The sequence below is a fragment of the Anomaloglossus baeobatrachus genome, chromosome 3, assembly GCF_048569485.1.
Source record: "Anomaloglossus baeobatrachus isolate aAnoBae1 chromosome 3, aAnoBae1.hap1, whole genome shotgun sequence".
In the NCBI taxonomy this organism is placed as follows: domain Eukaryota; kingdom Metazoa; phylum Chordata; class Amphibia; order Anura; family Aromobatidae; genus Anomaloglossus; species Anomaloglossus baeobatrachus.
The window spans coordinates 65248810-65275849 of record NC_134355.1 but is presented as its reverse complement, the minus strand read 5'-3'; the positions used below and the strand labels follow the sequence as shown (position 1 = coordinate 65275849).

Sequence of the window (27040 nt, the reverse complement as noted above, 5' to 3'; positions counted from 1 at the left end):
TAATGAATACACAAATTCACTGAATGGCTGTGATGTATGTCTCTGATGTCATCTGTCGGCCATTTGTCACCCATAGGTTCCCATGTTAAAAATGCAGAGATCAATGCATATAATTTGTTACTCAATGATACAAGATTTAATTGAACTGTTATCATGACAAATTCTATAACTTAACACAATCTAAGAGAAGTTAAGGTTGGACACATAAACAATGTTTCACTATAAAAATACATAGCTATAAAACAAATGATATAGTCCACATCAGACATTTTGGCTTCCAGAGCGTTATCATTCAAATTAGAATTTTTTGGTTAGCACTAAGAGACAAAGTTAAGCAAACTGTGTGACTATATACACTCAATATAGACAGCGCATTCTGTGTCTCTTATCATTCACATGAGATACAAAAAATACAAAAAACTTTGTTAAATTACATCCCATACTTTATGTGTCTTAAATTAGATGCTGATGGTCTATTTTCTGACTTATTAAAACTAGGTCGTATTCAAAGCATTGTCAGGAATGTAGTAGACATAGAACAAACATGGAGGAGACAGCGGAGAATTATATTCTGAAACAGAAAACCTTATTTTAATGAAAATAAATGGAAATAAACCCAATCTATTTGTCTAGAAAGATAAGAGCTCATGCACACTGCCTTATTGTAGAGCAGAATGCCGTGGACTGCAATACATCCCTTGTGTACCAATTAAGAGGAACCTGTGATATAAAAAAATGCTATCAACCTGCAGATGTGGGGTTAATCTGCATTTTAGTACTGTTTTAAACTGTTCAGCCGCCGCACTGAAAGGTCGGCTACAGGGAGGAAATGAACTTCATTCCTCCCGGCAGCCTCCAGCTTTCAGCTATATAGGTGTGGCAGAAGCAGTTTCAGTCACCTCTCAGTACATAGGCATCGGTGTCTGAAAGCAGTCATCTGACTAACAACCAGATTTGCATTGCATCAGTACAGAGCCAGCTGTCAGTCATTGTCGGGGTCATGGTTACAGATGCCACTCACCATGTACTGAAAGGTGACTGAAAGCGCACTGTATTGAGAGGTGACTGAAATCATGCTCCTATGACTGAAAGCTGGAGGCTGTCGAGAGGAATAAAGTTAATTTATTCTCGGGAGCATTCAGTATGTTGATTGGGCAGTTTTAGAATGCTATTATCCTGCAGATTAACCTCATATCTGCAGGTTATTAGTGTTTTTTTTTTACATGACAGGTCCCTTTAAAGGCATAGGGAGTTTTAAAGAATTTATGAGAAAATGAGTTGTGGCATGCTCCAGCACAGTGTTCCCCAACTCTAGTCCTCAAGGCCAACCAACAGTGCATGTGTTCAGGATTTCCTTAGTTTTGCACAGGTGACAATTTAATCACCGACACAGGTAATGCTTCTAACACCTGTGCAATGCTAATGAAATCCAGAAAACATGCCTTGTTGGTGGGACTTGAGGACTGGAGCTGGGGAACACTGCTCCAGTAGAAGCTTCACAATTAGATCTCCTGTAATTCTGTAATTAATTGCGCAAAAAAGTAGACTACAAATATAAAAGCTACTACAAATATAAGGGGCTATGTGCTCAAACCCCTTACTGATCTAATATTGAAGGACTGATCTAAGGATAGATCATCAATATCAAAGTCCTCAAACACCTCTCGAAAGTTGTATTTTAATTTTCATGATTTTAAACAATACTAAAATGATATTTTGCATGTGACTCTCATCTAGACTACCTAGATGAAATGTTAGCGCTAAGTAGATAATAGAGGCACTAATAGCAGACTGCGCTTAGTTTGATCAATCTACAAGTGTGGGAATTTGGCAGCTGAGCTACATGAGCTGATTCAGTTCACACTATTAATGTTTATTAGCATGGAGTGCTGTGCTTGCAGCACCAGCATGTGGGTATATTGGTACATTTAATTTGTGAAACTTACTGAATATTGATTTCTTAAAGGGTCTTAATTTATATCAGCAAAAAAACAAAAAAGCATATAGGGAAATGTTAGTTTGGCAGCCATGATTAGAGCTCCAGAACTTTCTATGCTGTTTAGTAGGTTTTTAAATGGAATGTAAATATTTTAAAAAATATTGAAAGTTCTAATTAAGAGATGAGCGGACCCATGGAAGTTCGGTTCGGCGGGTTCAGCTGCATTTTAGATAAAGTTTGGTTTGGGACCTGAACTAGACTTAAATCCCATAGGAAGTCACTGATTGGGCAGTTAGGGTCTCCGCCCTTTTACAGCCAGCCATACAGAGATCACTTCTGGGGGAGGGTGAGCAGGGTTTTCCTTTTTTATTTTTTTTTGTACACTACCCACAGTGGGATCCGCTCAAACAAACTGCAAGTGGCTCACAATGGGCTGAACACCGAGCGTACCCAAGCACAGTGATGCTCTATTGAGTGGTTTGCTTATGTACAACACCCGAACTCTGAACTCGAACACTGATTTTCTTTTAAAGTTTGTGTTCAGTACAGTTCGGGTGAGCTCATATCTAATCAAATGAAGTTGTGGACAAACTTTTTTTTTTAAAAAAAAGGGTACTTAATGTTGATCTTACACTGTGAAAGCCTTTTCTTTATAAAGGATTGCTTATAGGGAAGCCATCACCAAGTTTCACAATACAGACGCATACATAGATAACTTGGACCTGATGAGGCACGCATATGTAGCACCCACGGGGCAAGGGGTTAACGTTACTCGTCGCTGGGCCAGTGATGTCGGGTCTAGGTTGTCACGGGTGGCCCTGCCCAGCTTCATGGCCCCAAGGCATAAAATAAAAATGGATGATGAGGGATTATGAAATGGTAGCTTGTCTCGTGACACCACCTGTGGTACGCGACCAGGGATTAGTCCCCGCTGCGGGTTATGTCCTCCGGGATTGATGGTGTCGCATCTAAGATGGTCCTGCTCCCCACAGGTGGAGCGGGGCCTGGGGAGGATGATGAGGGTTGTAGTGGTGGCTGGCCCCGAAGTGCGGGGCGTCGGAGCCGGCAATAAGAGGCAGAGTCAGCTGCTGCGGTTCCAGGTCTTTTTACTCACAGTTCCAATGCAGCCTCAGGGTACCAGTCTCTGCCGTGATGGGCCCCAGCCAATCTCGGATAAGTTGGAGATAGCCACCAGTATTTGGAAATGTCCTTTCCTAAGGGTTGTCCTTGTGGAAGTCAGGAATCTGGGCTGAGCTTTTCGCACCAAGCCACAGGCCCCGTGAAGAAGAAGGAAGGAAGATGGTGGTGTCGAGTTGCCAGAACTGTAGTCCCGACTTGGCTGAAATTTGTGTAAGAATTGCTCCTACTTTTACACCAAGTGATGCCCACCCCCCAGGTGGTTGACCTAGTGATCGGGAAAGTGCCATACATTGGGCTGTCCCCCCCTTCCCCCGTCTACCCTAGTCCAATCTCCGGTGAGAAGGTACCTAAGCTTTATGTAAGGTGAAATGTGGAAACACCGGTGATTAACCCCCTCCTTACCCAAGATTAATACTGCACATTAAGTGATCTGTGGGGATGCCAGGTGTCACCGCCCCACCAATCTGGTATTGATGACCTCCAAGACAACCATGTTAAGGTACAGAAATCTCTGTCAGCAAATGATTTCCCAAAAGAGAAAATGAGCATGCGCTTAGGCTTCCCGATTCTTCTCTTCCCTACAAATTAAATAATCAAAATACTTTATTCTTAAATGTATGAAAAGCTTTCGAATATGCTATAAACATTAGATGGGTTAGAACCCCTGGGACCATGGCTAATCAACAGAAGGTTAAGTTACCAATTTTTAAGTCTCTAAAAGCTCTTTAACTGAGATTAGATACAACAAAGTATATAATAATAATATATTTACATAACTACCAAAGAAGAAATATTTGACTGCAAGGGCTAGATCTATCACATAAGAAAGAATAATTTATGACTTGACAATAGAAAAATATTCCATATGCATTACAGATGTCTGTACTTTCAAAGGTACAATAGGCACATGATTTATAATGCTCGGTGGCTGCCGGCTGAGTGACATGTATAAATTCAACAAACTCATTTGCCTTAACAGTTTTCCTAGTATCGCTATATGGCAGATCAAGCCACTATCCTTTGCTTACTCCATCAATTTAAGTCTCTAGGGAAAAAAACATACTTTAATCCCTGCTGTGGATAATTTTGAACCGCAGTTAAAATTTTTATATATCTACAGTGGGAAAAAAAACTGTAGGTTGTTGTTCTTTAGAAATATAAGAAGCAATTGGAAATAGGAATCATAGAAGCCAACATCGACCCATTAACCTTCCTCTTGTGTTAGCTTTCTGTTACTCTTTCTTATGTTAACGGGTCGGTCTTGACCCGTGTTTTAAATCACCTCTAGGATACCCTAAAAACAGTTATTTATGATCCAATTTGTTTCTTACCTCTTAGTTACCTTGTTAGGGTTTCTCATCCACGGAAGGATTGATTTTAATATTTTTGTTGTGGCCCCCTGGGCCTTTCATTTGAGAGCATACACTTCATTTTCAATATAAAAATATTGTCAAATGAACCTCAAGAGAATAATATAAACTTAAAAAAGTTTGTTATATTATCTGACTATTACTGAAGGGTTTTAGAACACATTTCTTAAATGTAAAAAAATATACATATATATATTTTATATTATTAACTCTAGTAACATCTATGGTGTTACAGGTCAATTTTGACCCATATCTAACTACTTTATGAAAAAGGCAAAAAACAGATTTTTTTTTTTTATATAGAACTTTAATACAAATAAAAGATGAAAATTATATTAACAATAATAGCAATAATAATAAAAAATAGCTTTTCTAGGTCAAACAAACAAACAACAATCAATCAAGCAAATCAAATCAACAGAAATCAAGTACTAGTTTTTAGATGCATTAGTATTCAGATGCATGTGTGGCAAAAAGTGACACTTTTTGTGTGTTCTTTGCAGAGGTATTTTTTGCAGGCGAAGCACGATGTTGTCTTTGCTGTCCTTATTGACACCTCTTTCTTTTAGAATTAGGTGGTCTCACTGGGGTTGTGGCTGTTGTGGTTGATGTTGAGGCAGGGCTGGTTGAGGAGGATGCTGGTGATGATGCTCTTTGTGTTGCTGTGGGTGGGGGCGAAGCACTTGTTGAGCTCTGGAGTTGTCGGACCAAGGCTGCAGCGGCTGGGTCTCGGGGGACTCGTTCCTTTTGGTCAATGTGCACCTTGACAAGGAATCTTCCTAGTTGCTCAAGAAACATCCTCCGCTTGTTTTTTTTCTTTGAATTCCATGCTTGGTGAATGTGCGTGCACAACACAAATGCATTGTATGCTGACACATCAAGGATGTTTGAAAATACAACCATTGGCCATCTCCTAGTCATTCGCTGGCAAGTGTAGGTGGCAGTCAGCTAGTCCAGGTTGTCCACTCCTCCTTTGTTTTTGTTATAGTCCAGGATGATTCTGGGCTTTTTGGCACTTCCTGATGACACAGCTGCATCTTTGTGAAGTGTGGCCATCAGTACCACATTCCGTCATTTTTTGGGGCAGTATGAAACAGCAGTGGTGGTGTCTGTAAAAACAAACTTTGAGGAAAGTGGAGCCCTGTCCTTCATCTGCAACAATTCACCGGGCAGCTCAGGTTTGTTTTTTTTCACTGTGCCCACCATGGTGATTTTCCTCCTGAGAAGTTCTTGTCCAAGGTCATAGTTGGTAAAAAAATTGTCACAAGTAATGTTGTGACCCTGCAGTCCAGTAGTCATATCAAGGACTACACGTTTTCCTTGTTTTTTTTTTTCAGGGATGCCGCTTGCAGACTTGCCTGTGTAAATCTGTAGATTCCATGCATAGCTAGTTTTTGCATCACAGGCTGTCCAGATTTTTATGCCGTATTTGCCTGGCTTACTTGGCATGTATTGCCGGAAGGGGCATTTTCCGCGGAAAGGGAGAAAACATTCGTCTACTGTCACCTCTGGCCCTGGGTTGAACATCAGTGGAAGGAGCTGCACCCATTTCTCCCAAACATCCCTGATGGGAGCAAGTTTGTCAGATTTTGTTCTGGTGTCTCTGTTGTCAAATCTGAGGACTCTTGATATCATTTGAAACTTTTGAAGTGACATTGTTGCCCGGAAAATATTCCTGCCTGTCGATGCGTCCCAGAGACCATCTGTGGCCTCATTGCAGGATTTGTACACTCCAGCAAGGAGAAGAACACTAATGTAGGCATCCAGGTCATCATCATGAAGGTCATTCCACATGTTACCGTGGACTTTTTTTCCTTCAAGGTTTGTCATAGCAATAATGACTTTTTTATTGACAATGGTATAAACAAATCAAAACATGTCTTGATGTCACTTAGGGGTACTTTGCACGCTGCGACATCGCAAGCCGATGCTGCGATGCCGAGCGCGATAGTCCCCGCCCCCGTCGCAGCTGCGATATCCTTGTGATAGCTGCCGTAGCGAACATTATCACTACGGCAGCTTCACATGGACTCACCTGTCCTGGGACGTCGCTTTGGCCAGCGACCCGCCTCCTTATTAAGGGGGCGGGTCATACGGCGTCACTGCGACGTCACACGGCAGGCGGCCAATAGGAGCAGAGGGGGCGGAGATGAGCAGCATGTAAACATCCCGCCCACCTTCTTCCTTCCACATAGCCTACGGGAGCCGCGGTGACGCCGGTAGGAGATGTTCCTTGCGCCTGCGACTTCACACACAGCGATGTATACTGCCGCAAGAACGAGGAACAACATCGGACCATCGCGTCAGCGTAATTATGGATTACGCCGACGCTACAGCGATGATACGATTACGACGCTTTTGCGCTCGTTAATCATATCATCTAGGCTTTACACACTACGATGTCGCCTGCGATGCCGGATGTGCGTCACATTCAATTTGACCCCACCGACATTGCACCTGCGATGTCGTAGTGTGCAAAGTACCCCTTTCTCTTGTCACAGCAAACCTTGTGATCCCAGGGGTCATTTTTATGACCTTTGCAGCATCTGCCCTGCCATGTACATTTGGAGGTACTGAGCTCCAACTGATCTTGCCACTTTTGGATTAGAATCTTTCAGCAGGAGCAGCTTCAGCACCGGTGACCTCCTCATCAGACTGATCAGAACTGTCTGTGTCTTCCGGTTGATACTCCACATCATCTTCCTCCTCAGAAACCTGTTCATCTGTATCAGTTTGCTGCTGTGTGTCCTCTCATTCATTATCATCCAAGATATAATCCAGAATTTGGCTTGCATCTAATCTTCTCCTCATTGTTGCATGGTGTAAACTGAATATGTATACTCTGCAAAGCACCAACTGTAAGCTGATTTGGCCATACATGCCTGGACATGTCCCTAAGTCAAGTTGTTGGAGGTAGAGCTGGCTGTGGGCTGTTGGTTTATATTGTGTTTATGAGTTCAGGTTTGGCAGTTATTGTTTTTTTACTCTTATATTAGACCTGGGTCGAAATTGACCCCAACAACACAAATGTTATAATTTTAATAAGAGCATTTTACAATTTAGTAATATAGTTTTATTTTATTGTATTTTGTTTAAAAATAAGTTCCAGAAAAAGTCAAAAAGTAAATGCAATAAACAAATGTATGTAGAATTTGTATGCATTTAAAACCTAAAACGGGTCGGTCACGACCCTAACACTAGAGGAAGGTTTTAATAAGCATTGGCATACCGTATGACAGTATAAAAGGCAACCATAATCTCAATTTGCAGACACATGTTTTAAGGTGTTACCCCTCCTCAGTGCAAAGCATGGGAACTGATTTAATTTCCTAGAGGAGCATTGCATGACTTATAAGCCTTTTTACACTAGCATGTGAGGCATTTGACGTTTCACAATGAGAAACATTACCCCTTAGACCACAATCAGAAGGCTTTCAAACAGTCAAATTATGTGTCATGCTTTGCACTGAAGAGGGGCAATACCCTATAAGACATGTCTGCAAGTTGCAATTCTGGTTTGGCTTTTATACTAACTCATATGGCAAGGCTCGTTAAAGGGTCAATATTGACTTTTAGGATTGCTACTTATAATATGTGGCACTAGAGGTTTAGTCCTCTTCGAAGAGGCAATTTGCATATTTAATATCTCAAAGGAACATAGCATGGCTTGTAAGCCTCCTTACACTGGCATGTCAGGCATGTCACTCTCTATGAGGAAAATGTTACCTCTGACACCTAAGGCTCCTTTCACATTGCGTTTTTCCCTACGTCCACAGGTCCTGTCGGAGGATCTGTCCAAGCCGCCCCTCCCTCACTCTGCAAAGCGTGTTCCGGACGCATGCGCCCGGCAGGGCCATTCACTGTAATGAAGCGCACTGCGTTAGCATGTGCTCTCTTTTGTGCCATTTTTGCACATATACGTTTTCTGCAGACGGACACCCAAACGTAGTAGACTTCTAGAAATCCCATCCACTGTGCTTGTACTGTACAACGCAGTGATTTGGACGCAGCGAAAACACGGTGCATCCAAAACACTGCAAACATTGATCGTGGGCAAATACCCTAATACCTACAGTAAGGCACAAATGTTGTTCATCCCCACTTCTTGTAGCAACCTCACTCCTAAATGGGGCTTTACATGCAGCGACATCGCTAGCGATGTCGCTGGTGAAAGCACCCACCCCCGTCGGTTGTGCATCACGGGCAAATCGCTGCCCATGGCACACAATATCGTTAGGGCCCGTCACACGGACTTACTGCTTAGCGATGTTGCTGTGGCCGGCAAACCGCCTCCTTTCTAAGGGGGCGGCTCGTGCGGCGTCACAGCCGCGTCACTAAGCGGCCACCCAATAGAAGCGGAGGGGCGGAGATGAGCGGGCGTAACATCCCACCCACCTCCTTCCTTCGTCATTGTGGGTGGCCGCAGGTACGAAGTTGTTCCTCGTTCCTGCGGCGTCACACGTAGCGATGTGTGCTGCCACAGGAATGACGAACAACCAGCGTCCTGCAACAGCAACGATTTTATGAAAATGAACGACGTGTCAACGATCAACAATAAGGTGAGTATTTTTGATAGCTAACACTCACTCGGAGCTGTTACACACAACGACGTCGCTAACGACGCTGGATGTGTGTCACGGAATCCGTGACCCCGGCGATATATCGTTAGATACGTCGTTGCATGTAACGGGGCCTTAAGCTGATCTGTTGTATAAAAAAATGGATCAGATCGGCTTGAGTTTGTTTTAGGTTTTTGGTTTTTTTTTGCAAATAATTGTACAGATTGACAGATAGTGAAGAAAAGCATCAAATGTGGAAATAGAATAGCAGACTTACTATTAATTAACCAAAAAATGATGCATCACTATCCAAAAATTATATTATAATAATATGTTCTTCTTTTTTGGCCATGATAGTATTAGATTCAGAATTTATTCCATTGTATAGACTGACTGACAGTGAGGAAAATTATCAAATGTGTAAATAGAATAGCAGACTTACTATTAACTGTCCAAAAAATTATCCATCACTATCCAAAAATTATATTATAATATGTTCTTTTTTTTGGTCATGAAGTCGTAGATTCAGAATGTATTCCATTGGTTTTACAAGTATTGTAAAATCTTCATAGCACTTGTTGATATACTGTAAAATTTACCTATATTTCGGTAATGGAGCACTCATTACATAGAAGTGGAAATTAATACACTGAACGCACCTTGATGTTCTGATACTGTTATGATTGCCCATGACTTATTATCTTCAAGTTATTTTCTTAATTAGATATTGTGAAGACAATGTAGTAACGGCGAGTCGTTAAATAAAATATGTTCCTAGGTAGCGAGCTACCGCTGAATGTATTCCTCATTGATGAGGCCCATGAAAACCTCATGGAACGCTTGAATATTTATACTAGAACTTCGGAAGTGCAGAACTCACAACTGTACTATATATTTCATCGAGACACTGTTGATGAGATAAAAAAGGATAAGAAATTGCCTTTGTAATCGAAACCCGGCGGCCGTATTATCATCGGCATGATGACTTGTTTTCAAAAGTGAGGTCTATTTGTAATCTTTCAGAGTCTTTGCTGTTATAGAAAATTGGAAATTATTTTAACAGTTAGAAAAAAAAGGAAAAAATAAAATAAAATTTGGTATTTTGTAAAATGATGTCACAACAGATGTGTCAATCATCAGACTGAAAGGAAACAAAATGCTACAATATTACCATGGCATATTAAAGCCAGCATGTATAACTAACAAATGATTCCCCTTTTTCTTCGCACTAATTAAATTCGATGTGACATTAGCCTGAAGAGACCAGAATCAGGTTTGAGGAACTCGGATTTCACGCATTTGATGCCTGTGCAAATCTGCATAAAAATATTTGAACTGTGTAGTGAAGGTGATACTTACACGATGGTGTACCTGCCTTCCTGCTGTACCATATTGACTATTACAGTAATAAAAAACTAATGTGGACTATTTTTACACCCTTTTCATTCTCAAATCCTAATTGTAAGTCTAATGAGTTCTGTTTGATTGACCCTTAGAGATAATGGAAGTCGTTAATGTTTTCTTTCGTTAATGGCTCTGATATTGTTTATGAAGTTTTTGTACTATAGCCTCCACAATAAAGAAATGTTGCATGAACTTGATATCAGCAGCGTTGGATGACCATATTAGGAGCATACGGGCCAAAAGATGATTGGATTATAATCCTTTTGTTGGTTTGGAGGATACACTTGAGATGTCGAGCAGTGACTTCCTCCACACTCCACATTGAAAATACATACAGGCTCTGAGCAAGCATGTGTATGGGGAACAGAGGGAATAGCTGTTGGCTGAATGAGCATTTGTCTGACAGACAGCTGCTGTATCTTTTGGATTTTAAGACTCACTTTTCCTCCAAAAAATTTGTGTGTCCCATAATCCGAATGTACCTTACCGAGAGGTGGTGGAGATGGGTAGCTGGGGGCTGCGAGTGCTTTGTTGGGTCCTGTGGGGCGTTGTGGCACCTGTTGGCTGCTGTGCTGACAGCGGTGAGGCAGGGGCATCCTGAAGATGTTGGTGGTGTGGGCTTCAAATAATGGCACCCGGAGTCGGCGCAAGTACAGATGGAGTTGTCGGCTCAAGATCTCATCTGTGCACGCGCCACCTCTGACCCATTGATCTCCTAGCAGTGGACTTAAGAAAAATGGAGCTCGGAGGTGGCACATACACTGATGACATCTCGGCTTGTCATTGACCTAACAGCTCAGTCTGCGCACGCGCCGACTCCGGGCACCATTTCTTTAAAGCCCACACCGCCAAAATCTTCAGGCTGCCCCTGTCTCACCGCTCGCAGCACAGCAGCCCACAACACAGCGCCACATAGTTTCTGGAAGTTGCCTACCTCACAGCATTACGGACACCCACCAGTTGCACCACCCTGCCTCCTGTGACCTCGCTTCACCACCGCTGTCGCACTCCCAGTAAGAGACCACCGGATTATAAGATGGACCCCCTTTTTTTCCTCTAAATTTGGGGTGCATCTTATAACCTGGTGCATCTTATAAACCGAAAAATACGGTATGTAAGATGTATACACATCTTATACATCAGATTATACCTGAGTGGCCTTATCACAGATTCTGCATTGGGGCCAAGGATCTTCAACTTAGACAGCAGCAAGTAACAAAACATGAAATGGAAGCTCTTTGAGACAATGACCCAGAATGGTGTTCCAGAGAACTAGTCCTATCAAGCAAGATGCCGGTGAAAAGAGTATTTGATGGAACTAAAATCTGTTTGTGATTGATTCAGACCTCTTACATAAAGTGCCATGTCCACTAAGGCTGAAAGGAGACATAGAGTCCCTGTGACTTCGAATGGCATAACACAAGGACAGTGGGAAGGAGTGTGCGACATGGTTGAGCTCCTAAGACATGTCTGCTAGTTGAGCAGCCATATTGTGTGCCATATTGCAGACATGTTCACTAAATGCAAAAAATTCTAGGAAAGAAAAGCTCTGTAATACAGTGTGTAATGTATTATGGCCCGATTACTATGGTATCTTCCCAAAAAATTATGTATTTCTCAGCATAAAGTTAGAGCCACATGGAAGTGCATAAGGATAATATAGATTATTAATGCCACCATAATGTGGCACTATGCATTAGACATGAAAGAGAATATGTCAACCAGGTTTTGCTTGACGCATCTATAAGGGATAGGCAGGTTAACAGGTTCTACACACCCCATACCATATTTACTTAAATAAAGACGATAACTACGACTTTATTGCAAGGAATGGCCACAGCTTTTATTTTAACCGTATATATGTATACCAAACTCGTGGCTCAACATGCCACCCATTGTTAAACATAACCTTATACATATATACCCTTATAACCAAAAACCACCGATAGATCCATCCGAGAGGGAAACAACCATCATTCTTAACCCCCCGGCCGTAACCTCCAACCGGCCCAGAGGACCACCTCGGCCGTGACCAACCGGCCCGAGGTGAGGGGTAATAACGTTCCATCGTTAATTACCCCCACCCAGAACCTGCAGGACCTCCGCCTACAAGTTCCCATCCACTCCGAAGCCACTCCCCTTGAGCGACTTCGTACCAACAAACCGACTGTCGGTACTCCCAACCTCTCAGACGGACCTATCCCCCCGCCACAGACCGGCCAAGTGACACCCTTACTTGGCCCGGGCCCCCCACACCCCAAGTGCTTGCTCCAGACCATCCCTCAAACCCAGCATCCATAAATCCAGACCCACATCGGTCAGGTGAACCCCATCTCTCCTTAGATACTGCTCAGTGGACTCCTCCAATTCTCTATGCCGCACCACCAACCCACCATTCCGTGCCACAAACCTGCCAATTGCCCGGTTCAGCTTACTCCGAGCCCTATTAATACGGTCCACCGACCTACCAAAACGCCACTGCATCCGAGCTATGATGTCCGACCAAACAATCACAATGCCCGGGAACGCCCTCCACAAATGTAACAGGTCCAACTTTATGTCCCTTTTCAATTCCCTTGCCGACCTTACTCCCAAATCATTCCCACCCACGTGTAAAATTAACACATCCGGGTCATGATCCATACGGCTATAATAAGCCACCTCTGGGCGCACCCTACCCCAGGTCATGCCCCGAATTCCCAGCCACTTTACTCGGGCCTCCGTCACCGACACTCCAAGCTGCCGACCATCGCGACGCACATCCGCCCGCAACGCTCCCCAATACACGTAAGAGTGCCCGAGGATCCACACAAGGCATGGCCCTACAAAATATAAACAACCACGAATAAACAGCAACAGCCAAGAAAATTGTCATATACCACCATCAAAACACAAACCATGAATCCCCCACCCCTGAAGCATCACCTGACCAAGTGAGGCCTAATGTACGAGCGAAACCTGGAAGACTCCCACCTCCCAATCCGCCGGATACAATCCTCATTCAAACCCCACCTGGCGGCTTCCGTTGCCGCCCCAATCTGGAAGGAGTGAGACCCGTACTCACTCGGCTCCTCCCCCACCCGTGCTAAGGCCGTCTTCAGCACCGCAATGAATTGGTAACGCGACAAGGCCAATCCGTACGCATGCCGCAGGAAAACGCCAGGGTAACCTCCGCGCACCTTTAATAACTCCGAAACCCGTACCACCGGACACATTTGGTGCCCCGGTAACGCAAACAACACCACTAAGCGCCCCCGTCCCCTCTGATCAGTCTTCGAAAAATGAAGCCAACATTCCACTCTATCTTCCCCCAGCATTACATCCTCCATCATCAAACCGCCCATTGCTTGCTTAGTCGGGCTGACCAATTCACCAATGCGAAAGGCACCAAAAAACGGCAATACAAAAGCTACCGAAAACAACCCCCGCTGATAAGGAGACGAACACAATTCCCCCAAACACCCCACTAAACGCCCCAACAATGGCAATGACACCGGCCGCCTCATGTCACGCGACTGGGCCCCTTTCCGAAAACCCTTCATTGCTTGCCGCACCAGAAAATCCTTAGTCGCGTCCCGGACCCCTTGCATCTGAAACAAGAAGGCCAATGCCGCCAACTTGCCACCAATCACCGAAACGGACCGACCTGCCGAAAAATCCCCACTAATGAACATCAGGACCCCCAACACTCGGCCCTTGTAACCCGAGTCCATAAAATCCCCTCTTTCCAACTCTGCCCATTCCTTCCACACCGCCTGATATCGGCACCAAGTAGCCTCAGACACCGATCTCCTAATCCCCTCAAATGCTACACCGATGCCAGGTCCCACAGCCATTCCGGGCAAGGTTCTCCATCCGCGTCCGCTCCCGGCACCAGCTTCCTGAACCTGCAAAACTGAAACCGTGATAGCGCATCAGCCACCTCGTTTCGAATCCCTGGCACGTGCCGAGCCACCACGCAAATGTTCAACTCCAAACAACGCAACACCAAATGCCTTAAATACCTCACAACCGGCGGGGATTTTGCCGACAGCGCATTGATGGAATGCACCACCGCCATGTTGTCACAATGCATGCAAACCCTTCTTCCGGAAAAAACGGGGCCCCATAACTCCACTGCTACAATGATGGGAAACAATTCCAGCAGCGCCAAATTCCTCACCAGACCTGCTTCCACCCAAAGCCTTGGCCACTTTCCAACGCACCAGTGCGTCTGAAAAATTGCCCCAAAACCTGTCGCTCCAGCCGCATCAGTATACAATTCCAACTGGCTATTGGACAAAGCCTCGCTCATCCAAAGGGTCCGACCGTTGTATCGGTCCAAGAACTTCTCCCAAACCAACAAATCCCCCTTCATCACTTTGGTCACTCTGACAAAGTGATTTGGAGCTCTTACCTCTGCGGTTGCACTCGCCAGTCTCCTATTGAATATCCGCCCCATCGGCATAATGCGACAAGCGAAATTCAATTTCCTGAGCACTGACTGCAAATCCCGCAACCGTACCTTCTTGGCCTGATACAAAACCCGCACCGACGCCTTCAAATCTAGCAGCTTCCCCTCAGGCAATCGGCATTCCATCGCCAGTGTATCAATTTCGATACCTAAAAAACATAGGGCCGTCACCGGCCCTTCTGTTTTTTCTTTTGCCAACGGAATACCTAGGCTCCGCGCGATCCGCTCTAACGTAAATAACAACAAGGAGCAAACCGAAGAGCCCGCCGGCCCCACGCAAAAGAAGTCATCCAAATAGTGAATCACTGAATGGACTCCTGCCACATCTTTGACTACCCATTCCACAAAAGTACTAAATGCCTCAAAATGAGCACACGAAATGGAGCAGCCCATCGGCAGGCAGCGATCAACATAGTATTCCCCATCCCACATACACCCTAAGAGATGAAGGCTCTCTGGGTGCACCGGGAGTAAACGAAAAGCTGCTTCCACATCCACCTTTGCCATCAGGGCCCCCTGCCCGGCAGCCCGTACCAGCTCCAATGCCTTATCAAAAGAGACATAAGAAACTGCCGACAACTCTGGTGATATCCCATCATTCGCCGACAATCCCGCCGGGTAAGATAAATGATGAATGAGCCGAAATTTGTTCGGCTCCTTCTTAGGCACCACCCCAAGGGGGGAAATCCTTAAATTGGAGAATGGCGGGTCCTGGAATGGACCTGCCATCCTCCCCAACTCCACCTCCTTTTGCAGCTTTTCCTTCACCACCGCCGGATGTTCTTTTGCGGACCTCAAATTCCCCGGGCGAAACACCGGCGCCTCAGATTCAAACGGAATCCGAAAACCTTCCGTAAAACCACGTGCCAACAACTCCGCCGCCCTAACATCCGGGTATCTATTTAAATAGGGAAGCATCGCCTCTACCCTCACTGGCGTCCTCCCTTTTTCCAGACCCCTCCCCCGCCTTTCCTTTTCCTTTCTTAAAGCACCTGGCCAGGGAGTGAGAACCTCCACATCCGGAACACTCATGTTTGAATCGACATGAGGCCCCGAACTTACACTGTCCCTCGTTATATTGCCAACAAGCCCCCTTTTTCTGTCCAGCCGGGGGCCCGCCGCTCGCACCCGGGCTCCTGGCACCCCCTCGAAAGGGCTGAGCCGGAGCCGTCATTAACCGCATCCACAAAGAAATATCTTTGTGGCCCCACTGAACACCAGGCCGCAGAGCCTTCCGTTGCCGGAACTGCTCGTCGTATCTTAACCACCCTAATCCTCCGTATACTCTATACGCCTCCCCTATCGCATCCATATAACCAAATAGGGCGGAACAATGCTCCGGCTCCTTTTCCCCGATCACACTGGCTAAGATCGCAAAGGCCTGCAGCCAGTTAGTAAACGTCCTCGGGATCAACCCATACCTCCGTTTTTCTTCGTCCTCCTTCTCCTTTTTTGTATCACTGGGCTTCACCTTATCCAAATTAAACTTCTCCAAGGGAAGCAGGGAAAATATTTCCACATACTCCCCTTTCCAAATCTTTTCCCTCACCTCCTTTTTCAAATGAACCCCTAACTGACCTTCAAAACAGACATAAATTTCACTCCGTGCCCTATCATCCAAACGCACAACCTCATCCTCCTTTTCTTTTTCCTTTTCCGCCTCCTTACTCGCACCCACGTCAGACGCCCCACCAGCCGCCTGTCCCGCACCTACCGCCGAGGTAGGTTCCCGCGCCGCAACCTCGCGCACCGGCGCCTCTGTCTGCACCACCTCCGTGGGGCCCACCCACGCCCCCACCGGAGCCCCAGGCCCAGGCCGACTAACCCGCTCCGCAGACAACCCCTGCAACACCCCCAAAAGCTGCCCCTAAAACTCCGGGCCCGGTAAACCAGCCTGACCGACCGCACTCGCCCCCTGCGTAACGCTACCCGCGGAGGAACCCCCGCCCGCACTACCCACAGCATTAAACATTTATGTCGTCCGCTCACCAGGCTGCCGTTGCACCGACGTCGGCACAGCCGTGCCACGATCTTCCTGCTGCCGCTCCGTCCGACCTGTCGCTGCCATCGACCCTTCTTCCTCTCCGGAGTCCGAACTGCCGCTGCAGGCCACAGGGGGGACCAGCGAGGGGACAGCCCGCACCTGGCGGCCGTCGACCCCCACGGTCACCGCACCCCGCTCCTCCGGGCGTCTCCTGTTGGACCTCAGTCTCTTGGCACGACGTGGCGCCGTACCGCCGTCCATCCCTGACGGCCTCCGGTGTACTTGCTGCACCGCTGCTGTGTCCTCCCTGCTCAGTGGGCTCCCTCCCTGCCGACTGCAGGAACGCCGTCCTGCCTCTGACAAACGCCGGGAACCCCCCCCAGCACGATCATCGCCGGAGGGGACCGTAATCCGGGACCGCAGCATGCACGCCGGTCCACCGTACTCTTCTCCCGCTCGTCTCTGCCCGCCGCCGCACTCCACCTCCGCTGCCCGTCCTGAGTCACTCCCCTGCCGTCTGCAGGGAGTCTCCGCCGCCAATCCGGGACGCTGGGCTCCACCCCCGGCCCGCACATCACCGGGGGCTGCCGCTACTCCGATCCAGGGCCTTGCAGGCCGCGGACCGGAATTAGGCCTCGCCGAAGCTCCGCCCACCTCCGACCCGCGGGATCTCCGGCGAGGATTCCTCCCGGCAGCCGGCAGCTCCACAGCAGCGGACGCGGGGCTCCCTCGTGCCGGAGGGTCCTCGAGGGGCTCCTTGATCTCCTGCTCCCCCCTCCGCTGGGGGAGTAGCGCACCGGCGGCCATGACCGCCGAGCACGTAGTACAGGCCCGGGTGCAGGAGCAGCAGGCATCACTGCTCCAGCACCGCAGACCGCCGCCAGCTGCTCCCGCAGCACGTCTGCACCCAGGACCTCCGCTGCCCCACGCACTAAGTCCATCAAAGCGGCCAGGTCAGCCATCGCAGTGGGATGCAGCACGGACGTCCTGGGGCACAAAGTTCAAGCGACGAAAGGGGAGGTAACACATTTTTACACTCTCTTTATACCTCAAACTACGCCCCCACCCCTTCCCCGCTCTCCACCAATCCCCCCTCCAGTACCAACCACCAATCCCATGCCCCCATCTAACTCCCCCATCCCCAACCAAAACCTTTAACTCCTTACTACCCTGCACCCTCCCGATCGTCATGGGCCTGCTCACCCCTATGGGGCTCACTGCCCTTCTTTCCCTTCTGATAGCAGTATGATGTAGGGGCAGAGACCCTGTTTCCAGCAATGTACAGTATCACTTACTGAGTTGCTTGTTAAAATCTGTTTTCTCAGCTGCCAATCTAGCATTTCTTTGAGTGCTGAGCTCTATATAACTGCGCCCAAAACATTGATTAACAGCTTTCTTTTAATGTACTGTACAGAGAAAGCTGCCCATCAGTGGTGTGGTGGGGTTATGCAGGGCTCATTAATATGCTTAACTACCTGTCAGCAGGTTTACTAGTCCTCTAGTGAAAATCTCCTGATAAAAATGTGGCTTCATCAAAACATCCATCAGCTTATCAAGTGTTAAATCGCTAGAATCAAGGTTTCTGCCTCTGCGTTATGCTATAGAGAGATTAGGTAGCAACAACGTGGTAACAAATTAGTTTTAATCGTTGTCATGAAATTCATCAATCTGTGAAAATATGTGTTCAAAAATCTAAATAACTAGACTGATCATTCATCCACTTCATCCACTATTGACAAGTGACATGTTGACAAAGGGGTGCATCGAAGCACAAAGCATCACCATATGTTAGTAAGTGTCATGATGTGACTATAGGATAGCAAGGTATAGGGCACTCTAATACTCTCCCTCACACTAGGGGACCCTAGGCTATCCCTAACTTACAATTACCACTGATGGTGAAGATGCCGGAGTCCCATGCATTACTATTTACTTGACCAGAACTAATCTTTCCCCCACCAGGGAACGAAAGGGCAGGAGTGTGATGCCAGCAAAGATAAAGACAGATAGGGAAAAAAAATAACTCAGACATATGGCACACTCACAGGAACACACAGTAAGAAACTGAGGATAAAAGCAAGAGAAGTAAGACAGCAAACAAAAGGAGAACAAGAGTTAACATCACAACTGCTCACACAGCAATGAAGTATTACAAACACCAGTAAGTCTGGATCACAACACTTCACCAGACCAGTATAGAGAAGCTATAGCTGGTATTAAAGGTAGAGTCCAGCCAGCATATATAGGAGGGGTGTGAATGGCTCCCCCACAGTATGTTATCAAAGGTGATTAACAAGCAGACCAACAGAGATTAAATCTTGCTAGCCTACCTATGAACTACAAGGTCAACGCCTGAGTCTGCCTGCAATGATAACGGATATCAGAGAAGTTAGCAGGCAGAGTGCTGGAATCTGTAGTTTCCACAGATCTTGATGCCACCATGACAGCCTGCGATGTTTGTAGAAAGCTCCTCATGACACTGAGTCAGATGGCTCATGTCTCATACTCGGGCACAGTTAGACAAGCCAAAGGATGATAACAAAGGAAATATATTGAAAATAGTAGAATATAAGGCTATATACAGTGTGTGTATGTATATATATATATATATATATATAAAAATATATATATATATATATATATATATACACACACACATATATATTCTACATATTTCTAATCCTATTTTGCAAAGTTTATTACATATGTAAAGCACAGCCCCACAACCTCATGTTCTTCCACCTTCTCCTACTATAATGAATAGTAAGTTGCTGGTTTTCCCCAAAGGCTACATTGTGTTTAACCATGAATAAATTATATGTTCATAAAGAGCTAATTATAATTTTTTGTCTTAAATATCAACTCTATTTGAATAATAGTTTCTTCCATCTTTTTAGAGTCTGCAGATGTTTTTTTTTATGCTCAATGTATTACAGGCATCTCGTGAATCCAGACATCATATTGGTATGCATAAAATAATATGGCAGTTCTTACAGAAATCTTATTCTCTTGCAGAGCTCGGATGACCTCTTGGTTGCCTCTGCTGAATGTCCAAGTGAAGATGATGAGGACATTGATCCATGTGAGCCAAGCTCAGGTGGGTTAGGTTAGTCAACTTTTTTATTCTTTTCCTTTATTCCTTTCTATATTCTTGTTAGAATGTAGATATCACATGAATCTACTGAATCTGGATCCAGCAGTTAGAAAGGCAAAGAATTCAAGAACAATAGCAAACGTTAACGACTTCATCTTGGATTCACGGAACACCTTTTTCTTCGGTCTCAGAAATAGGACCTTACATATATGGCATATCCTTGAGCTATGCATTACTAAATTTGATGAGGAAGAACCCTTTTCTGACAACATAATATGGGTTTACCGAGTCTTAATGTGTCTTTAATACCCTTCTACTTCAAGTAACATTGGTTTTAAAGCCGCATTTCAGAGTTTGTGATCTGTTATAGTTTAAAAAAATTGGAAGAATTGCTAAATATTAGTTTTCTGCAAAATATTACTGAAACATTTAGATTTTTAGTTTAAGAATGCTTGTAAGGAATACTCCAAGCAAAACTCATACTATGTATTATGTCTGATAGTAGATTTTAAGGGTCAGGCATCACACAAGGATTCTTGAGCTCTCCAAATCCCTGTATATCCTCACCAATCATTACTGCTCTAAATGAGATCATTAAATTTATGATTTATATATATATATATATATATATATATATATATATATACTGTATATATATATATATATATATATATATATATATATATATATATATATATATATAAAAATAAATTTAATGATCTAATTTTTATAGATATATATATGTATATATATATATATATATATATACATTTTATATATACACAGTATATATATATATATATATATATATATATATATATATATAAATTGAATTATCTCATTTAGAGCGGCTAAAGGCTACTTTACATGCTGCGACATCGCTAGCGATCTCATTAGCGATGTGAAATTCTAGATCGCAAGTGCGACCTGTCGAGATCGCACATGCGTAAAATGACCTATGTACGATCTCGAAAGATCGCACTTGCGCTCTAGAATTTCACATCGCTAATGAGATCGCTAGCGATGTCGCAGCATGTAAAGTAGCCTTAAGTGTCACAGGTACAGCTATGCATATTACAGTATATATAGATGTATTCGTAATGCATAAAAATAGTTTTAAACGAGTAATTTATTAATTAAATCCAATGTATATATGTATATATATATATATATATATATATATATATATATATATATATATATACATATATATACAAAATATTGGATTTGAATAATAAAGTATTTACTGAACTATTTGTATGCATTATGAAGAAATCTATATATACTGTAATATACATAGCTGTACCTGTGACTCTTTGGTACAATATAAAGCAGTCAGCATACAGCTGTAAATTCAGTGTGCCTTGTAAATAACTGAACACACAGGCATTAATGTCTAAGCTGCTGGCAACATAAGTGAGTACACACCTAAGAGAAAATGGTCAAATTGTACCCAGTTAGCCATTGTCTCTCCCCGGTGTTATGTGACTCATTTGTGTTACAAGGTGTCAGGGGTGAATGGGCGCAGGTGGGTTAAATTTGGTGTTATCGCTCACACACTCTCTCATACTAATCACTGGAAATTCAACATGGCTCCTTATGCCAAAGAATTCTCTGAGGATCTGAAAAAAGAATTGTTGCTCTACATAAAGATGTAGGAGGCTAGAAGATTGCCAACACCCTGACACTGAGCTGCAGCACGGGGGCCAAGACCATACAGCGGTTTAACAAGACAGGTTCCCCTCAGAACAGTCCTCGCCAAAGAATATTCAAAGATTGTCTTTCCAAAATAGATATATGAGTCCTGTCATCTTTGCTGCCAGTTAAAGGAGTGATAGATCAGCCTGTCCAGTGCTCAGACCATATGCCACACATTGCATCAAATTGGTCTACATGGCTGTTATCCCAGAAGGAACGAACTTCTTCTAAAGATGATTCACAAAAAACCATGGTGGCGTAAGTGTCACGATGTGGGGCTGCATGAGTGCTGCCGGCTGTGGGGGGGTTACAGATCATTACGGGACCCATGAATGCCAACATGTACTGTGACATACTGAAACAGAGCATAAAAATAATGGTGGCCACATAAAATATCGACACTTTTGGCAAAATGTTTCCATTTTCACTTAGGGATGTACTCACTTTTGTTGCCAGCAGTTAAGACATAAGTGGCTGTGTGCTGAGTTATTTAAAGGGCACCAAATTTGCACTGTTATACAAGCTGAACACTGAATTATTATTATTAATTATTATAGTGCCATTTATTTCATGGCGTTTTACATGTGAAAAGGGGTATATATAAAAGGACATGTACAATAATCATAAAGAAAACAAGGCACAGACTGGTACCGGAGGAGAGAGGACCCTGCCCTCGTGGGCTCACAGTCTACAAGGGATGTGTGAGGATACAGTAGGTGAGGGTGGAGATGGTCTTGCGGCGCTATGAAGAACAGAAGATTACAGCAGGTTGGAGGCTTGTCGGAAGAGGTGTGCCTTTAAGTTCCTTTTGAAGGTTTCCATGGTAGGTGAGAGACTTATGTGCTGGGTTAGAGCTTTCCAGAGTAATCAGGATGCACCGGAGAAATCTTGGATGCGATTGTGGGAAGAGGAGATGTTAGAGGAGTAGAGAAGGAGATCTTGTGAGGATCTGAGGTTGCGTGCAGGTAAGTACCGGTAGATTAGGTCACAGATGTAGGGAGGAGACAGGTTGTGGATGGCTTTGTATGTCATGGTTAGGGTTTTGACCTGGAGTCATTGGGCAATGGGAAGCCAGTGAAGGGATTGGCAGACAGGAGAGGTCGGGGAGTAGCGGGGGGACAGGTGGATTAGTCAGGCTTTACATTGTAAATAATAAGTCATTGTCATAACTTTAGTGGTATCTCATGAAAAGATATAATAATACATTTTCAAACACTTGGGGGGTGTATATCACTCAATAAATAAACAATTTAGACATCATTAGAAATATCATCATTATGAACAGTGCCCGTTCTGTAATTTCTTTAATCCTTCTAGCTCTACCAATCTGCAATTTTATATGTTTATTATTTTGTATTAACAGGGGTATAAAGAAAACTATTAAAAGGGCTATAAAAAGTTACAAATAGGCAAATAATATCCTGTGAAGGCTATAACACAAAGGGAAAAAATAAAACAAAGTGAAAGGAGAGGTTATAAAATGTTATAGCTCACCAGAATCTTAACAATGAATTAGGCAAGACAGTTTTGATCGTAAATCTTATTAAATGTTGCTGGCTCATGCAGTAGATTGCATTGCGCCTGCAGGATCTGTGCACTGATCTCTGATTTCCAAAGTGCTTAAACATCAACTTCAATTAAATGGTAGGTAATCAATTACAACAATCAAACGTGATTATCATAATACATCTATTCTAACACTTACCCTCTGGTGGAGAACAATTGCTGGGACGAGAGCTGCTTTCATCAGAGTAAGGAGACGTGATCATTGCGCGTATAAAATACTTATGTTTGTGTTTTTCTCTAAGGAATATTACATGTAAAAACTGTTTATAGCATTTTACTCACCCTGTAAAATTAAGGTCTAGCTCAAAGAAATACACTAAACAGTATAGTGAAATTACAGCATATCGATAATGCACATGGTTATATCACAGACCAAGAAGAATAAACCCCAGTGATGTAATTGTCCAAAGATAAGAAAAAGTATAATTATAGTAAAGAATGTGATGGTATAGGAAAGCGGTATGCACACAGTGATATCAATGTGGTGGTATAGGAAAGCAGTATTCCACACAGTGATATCAATGTGGTGGTATAGGAAAGCGGTATGCACACAGTGATATCAATGTGATGGTATAGGAAAACAGTATTGCATACAGTGATATCAATGTGGTGGTATAGGAAAGTAGTATGCACACAGTGATATCAATGTGATGGTATAGCAAAGCGGTATTGCACACAGTGATATCAATGTGATGGTATAGGAAAGCAGTATTGCATACAGTGATATCAATGTGATGGTATAGGAAAGCAGTATGCACACAGTGATATCAATGTGATGGTATAGGAAAGCGGTATTGCACACAGTGATATCACAGTATTATAATCATGGCACAGAAAACGGAAAATACCACAATACAGGAATATTAAACACAATCTAATGATACAAAGATATTGTAATATCCGCAGGAGTAATGAACAGATAACCATTAATTGGGGATGAAGCTCATAGTAATGTGACAGTATATGGTTAGTAAACAATGTGAAGTCAAAAAGATTATTATTGCACACAGTGATATCATTGTTTGATAATCAAAAAACAACATAGTTGTACAAAAATAATACCTAACCTCATGTAACATATCAATGACACTAAATAGAGGATCATAATAAAGGGATAAAGCACACAGTCATGTCACAGTGCAAGAATAATATGGTGCTCAGCAATATGGTGTCACCAACAGTAATGATGTTCAAAGCGGTTGCACAAATCAGGACTAGTAACACATTAATGTCATATTACATGAATAATAAGCACTAAAGTCATGGAAAATAGTGTTTTGCACGCAGTGATATATCTATATATATATATATATATATATATGTATATATATATATATATATATACATATCACTGTAATCGTGCCCACAGTGTCAGTACTGAAAAGGAATTAAGAATAAATACAGCATAATACATAGATAATGCACAGTGATACACAGTGATGAAATACAGCATCATAATAAAGGGCTAGTGCACACAGTGATATGAGTGTACAAAAAATGAACCCACATCATAATACTAGGATAATGCACACAGTGATATCAGAGTACAAGAAAAGAAACCAGCATCGTAATACTAAGATAATGCACACAGTGATATCAGGGTACAAGAAACGTAAACGGCATCATAATACTAGAATAATACACACAGTGATGTCAGGGTACAAGAAAAGAAACCAGCAACATAATAATAGAACAATGCACAAAGTGATGTCAGGGTACAAGAAAAGAAAGCAGCATCATAATACTAGAATAATGCACACAGTGATGTCAGGGTATAAGAAAACAAAGCAGCATCATAATAATAGAATAATGCACAAAGTGATGTCAGAGTACAAGAAAAGTAAACATCCTCGTATTACTAGGATAATGCACACAGTGATGTAACAGTGCAGGAATAGTGAACACAACATCATAATATAGGGCCTTTACACACGGGGATGTCATACAAAGTGATGTCACAGCACAAGAATAACAAAACATCGCATCAAAATACCTGGAGAATGTTCACAGTGATGTTAGGGTACAATAAAAATAAATAGTGTCCATAATACTAGGATAATGCACACAGTGATGTCAGGGTACATGAAAAGTAAATGGTATAATACTAGGATAATGCACACAGTGATGTCAGGGTACATGAAAAGTAAATGGTATAATACTAGGATAATGCACACAGTGATGTCACGGTACATGAAAAGTAAATGGTATAATACTAGGATAATGTACAGTGATGTCACAGTGCAGGAATGGAGGAATGGTAAACCCAGCATCACAATACAGGGTCAGTGCACACAGTGATGTCAGGGAACAAGAAAAATAAACAGTATCTTAATACTAGGATAATGCACACAGTGACATCACAGCACAAGAATAACAAACATAGCATCATAATACAGGGCTAGTGCACACAGTGATGTTACAGTACCGATAATACAGGGCTAGTGCACACAGTGATGTTACAGTACAGATAATAATACAGGGCTAGTGCACACAGTGATGTTACAGTACAGATAATAATACAGGGCTAGTGCACACAGTGATGTTACAGTACAGATAATACAGGACTAGTGCACACAGTGATGTTACAGTACAGATAATACAGGACTAGTGCACACAGTGATGTTACAGTACATATAATAATACAGGGCTAGTGCACACAGTGATGTTACAGTACAGATAATAATACAGGGCTAGTCCACACAGTGATGTTATAGTACAGATAATAAGCACTGCTATCCCCTTATGTAAAGGTCTCATGATGTTCTAAATCTAGATGTGACCTAAACTCATGCATCACATGCGGTTTTTCCTCTTAGTGCGAAGCTTAAATTTTTACTTTGCAGACATACATACAGTTTTTACTTTAGATCACTACCAACATAACTACGTAAAAAAAAATTAAATGAAAAATTAAAAACACAACTACTATTCATTAACATTGTAACTACAATAACATTTAATTTTAATTGAGCACTTCTCCCATATCCAGTTGTAGATATTCAGGAAAATGTAATAAATTATGTATGGCAGAAATGCTTATAATTCCTGCTTGTATAATATGTATGTGCCCTTAAGTAAATCATTATATTGCTGTGCACGCCAATATCAAACTGTACTTCAGCTGCATATACAGTGGTGTGCAGTGAGAATTTAGATAAAAAAAAATCTTTATGCCTTATTCATGAGTTGTAATTACTATATATTTAGGTTAAAAGCATGTTCAGGTTATATTTTTAGGCAGGCGCAAGATTTGTAAGTCATACGTTTGGTCTGTCCCTGTGGAGACTGTAACCTACATTTTAGAGTCTTCGAAAGGTATAAACTGATTAATGATGCTTTTCTATTTATCAATATAATTGGACTATACTGTATGTGGTGCCATCTATTAGCATTGGTCCAGGTTATAGAAATACATTTGCGTTGTCAAATATTTACTGATAGTTGTTGTTCACTTTGACTTAGGGGGGCTTTGCACACTACGACATCGCAGGTGCGATATCGGTGGGGTCAAATTGAAAATGACGTACTTCCGGCATCGCAGGCGACATCATAGTGTGTAAAGGCTCGATGATACGATTAACGAGCGCAAAAGCATCGTAATCGTATCATCGGTGCAGCGTCGGCGTAATCCATGATTACACTGACGCGACGGCCCGATGTTGTTCCTCGTTCCTGCGGCAGCACACATCGCTGTGTGTGAAGCCGCAGGAGCGAGGAACATCTCCTACCGGCGTCACTGCGGCTTCCGTAGGATATGCGGAAGGAAGGAGGTGGGCGGGATGTTTACATCCCGCTCATCTCCGCCCCTCCGCTCCTATTGGTCGCCTGCCGTG

At 43.4% G+C, this 27040-nt stretch overlaps 1 protein-coding gene across 15 annotated transcripts in view; it reads left to right on the top strand.

The window, feature by feature from the left end:
- The window catches only part of NRXN1 (neurexin 1), a 2061945-nt gene that overhangs the window by 2012976 nt on the left and 21929 nt on the right, over positions 1–27040 (top strand). For 11 of the 15 annotated variants that reach the window (XM_075339225.1, XM_075339228.1, XM_075339227.1 and 8 more), the window contains one exon: positions 19865–19955. In XM_075339225.1, coding sequence (XP_075195340.1) covers positions 19865–19955 — 91 coding nt within the window. The remainder of the gene's footprint in view (positions 1–19864; positions 19956–27040) is intronic. The other 4 variants (XM_075339229.1, XM_075339221.1, XM_075339233.1 and 1 more) reach the window with 1 other exon arrangement.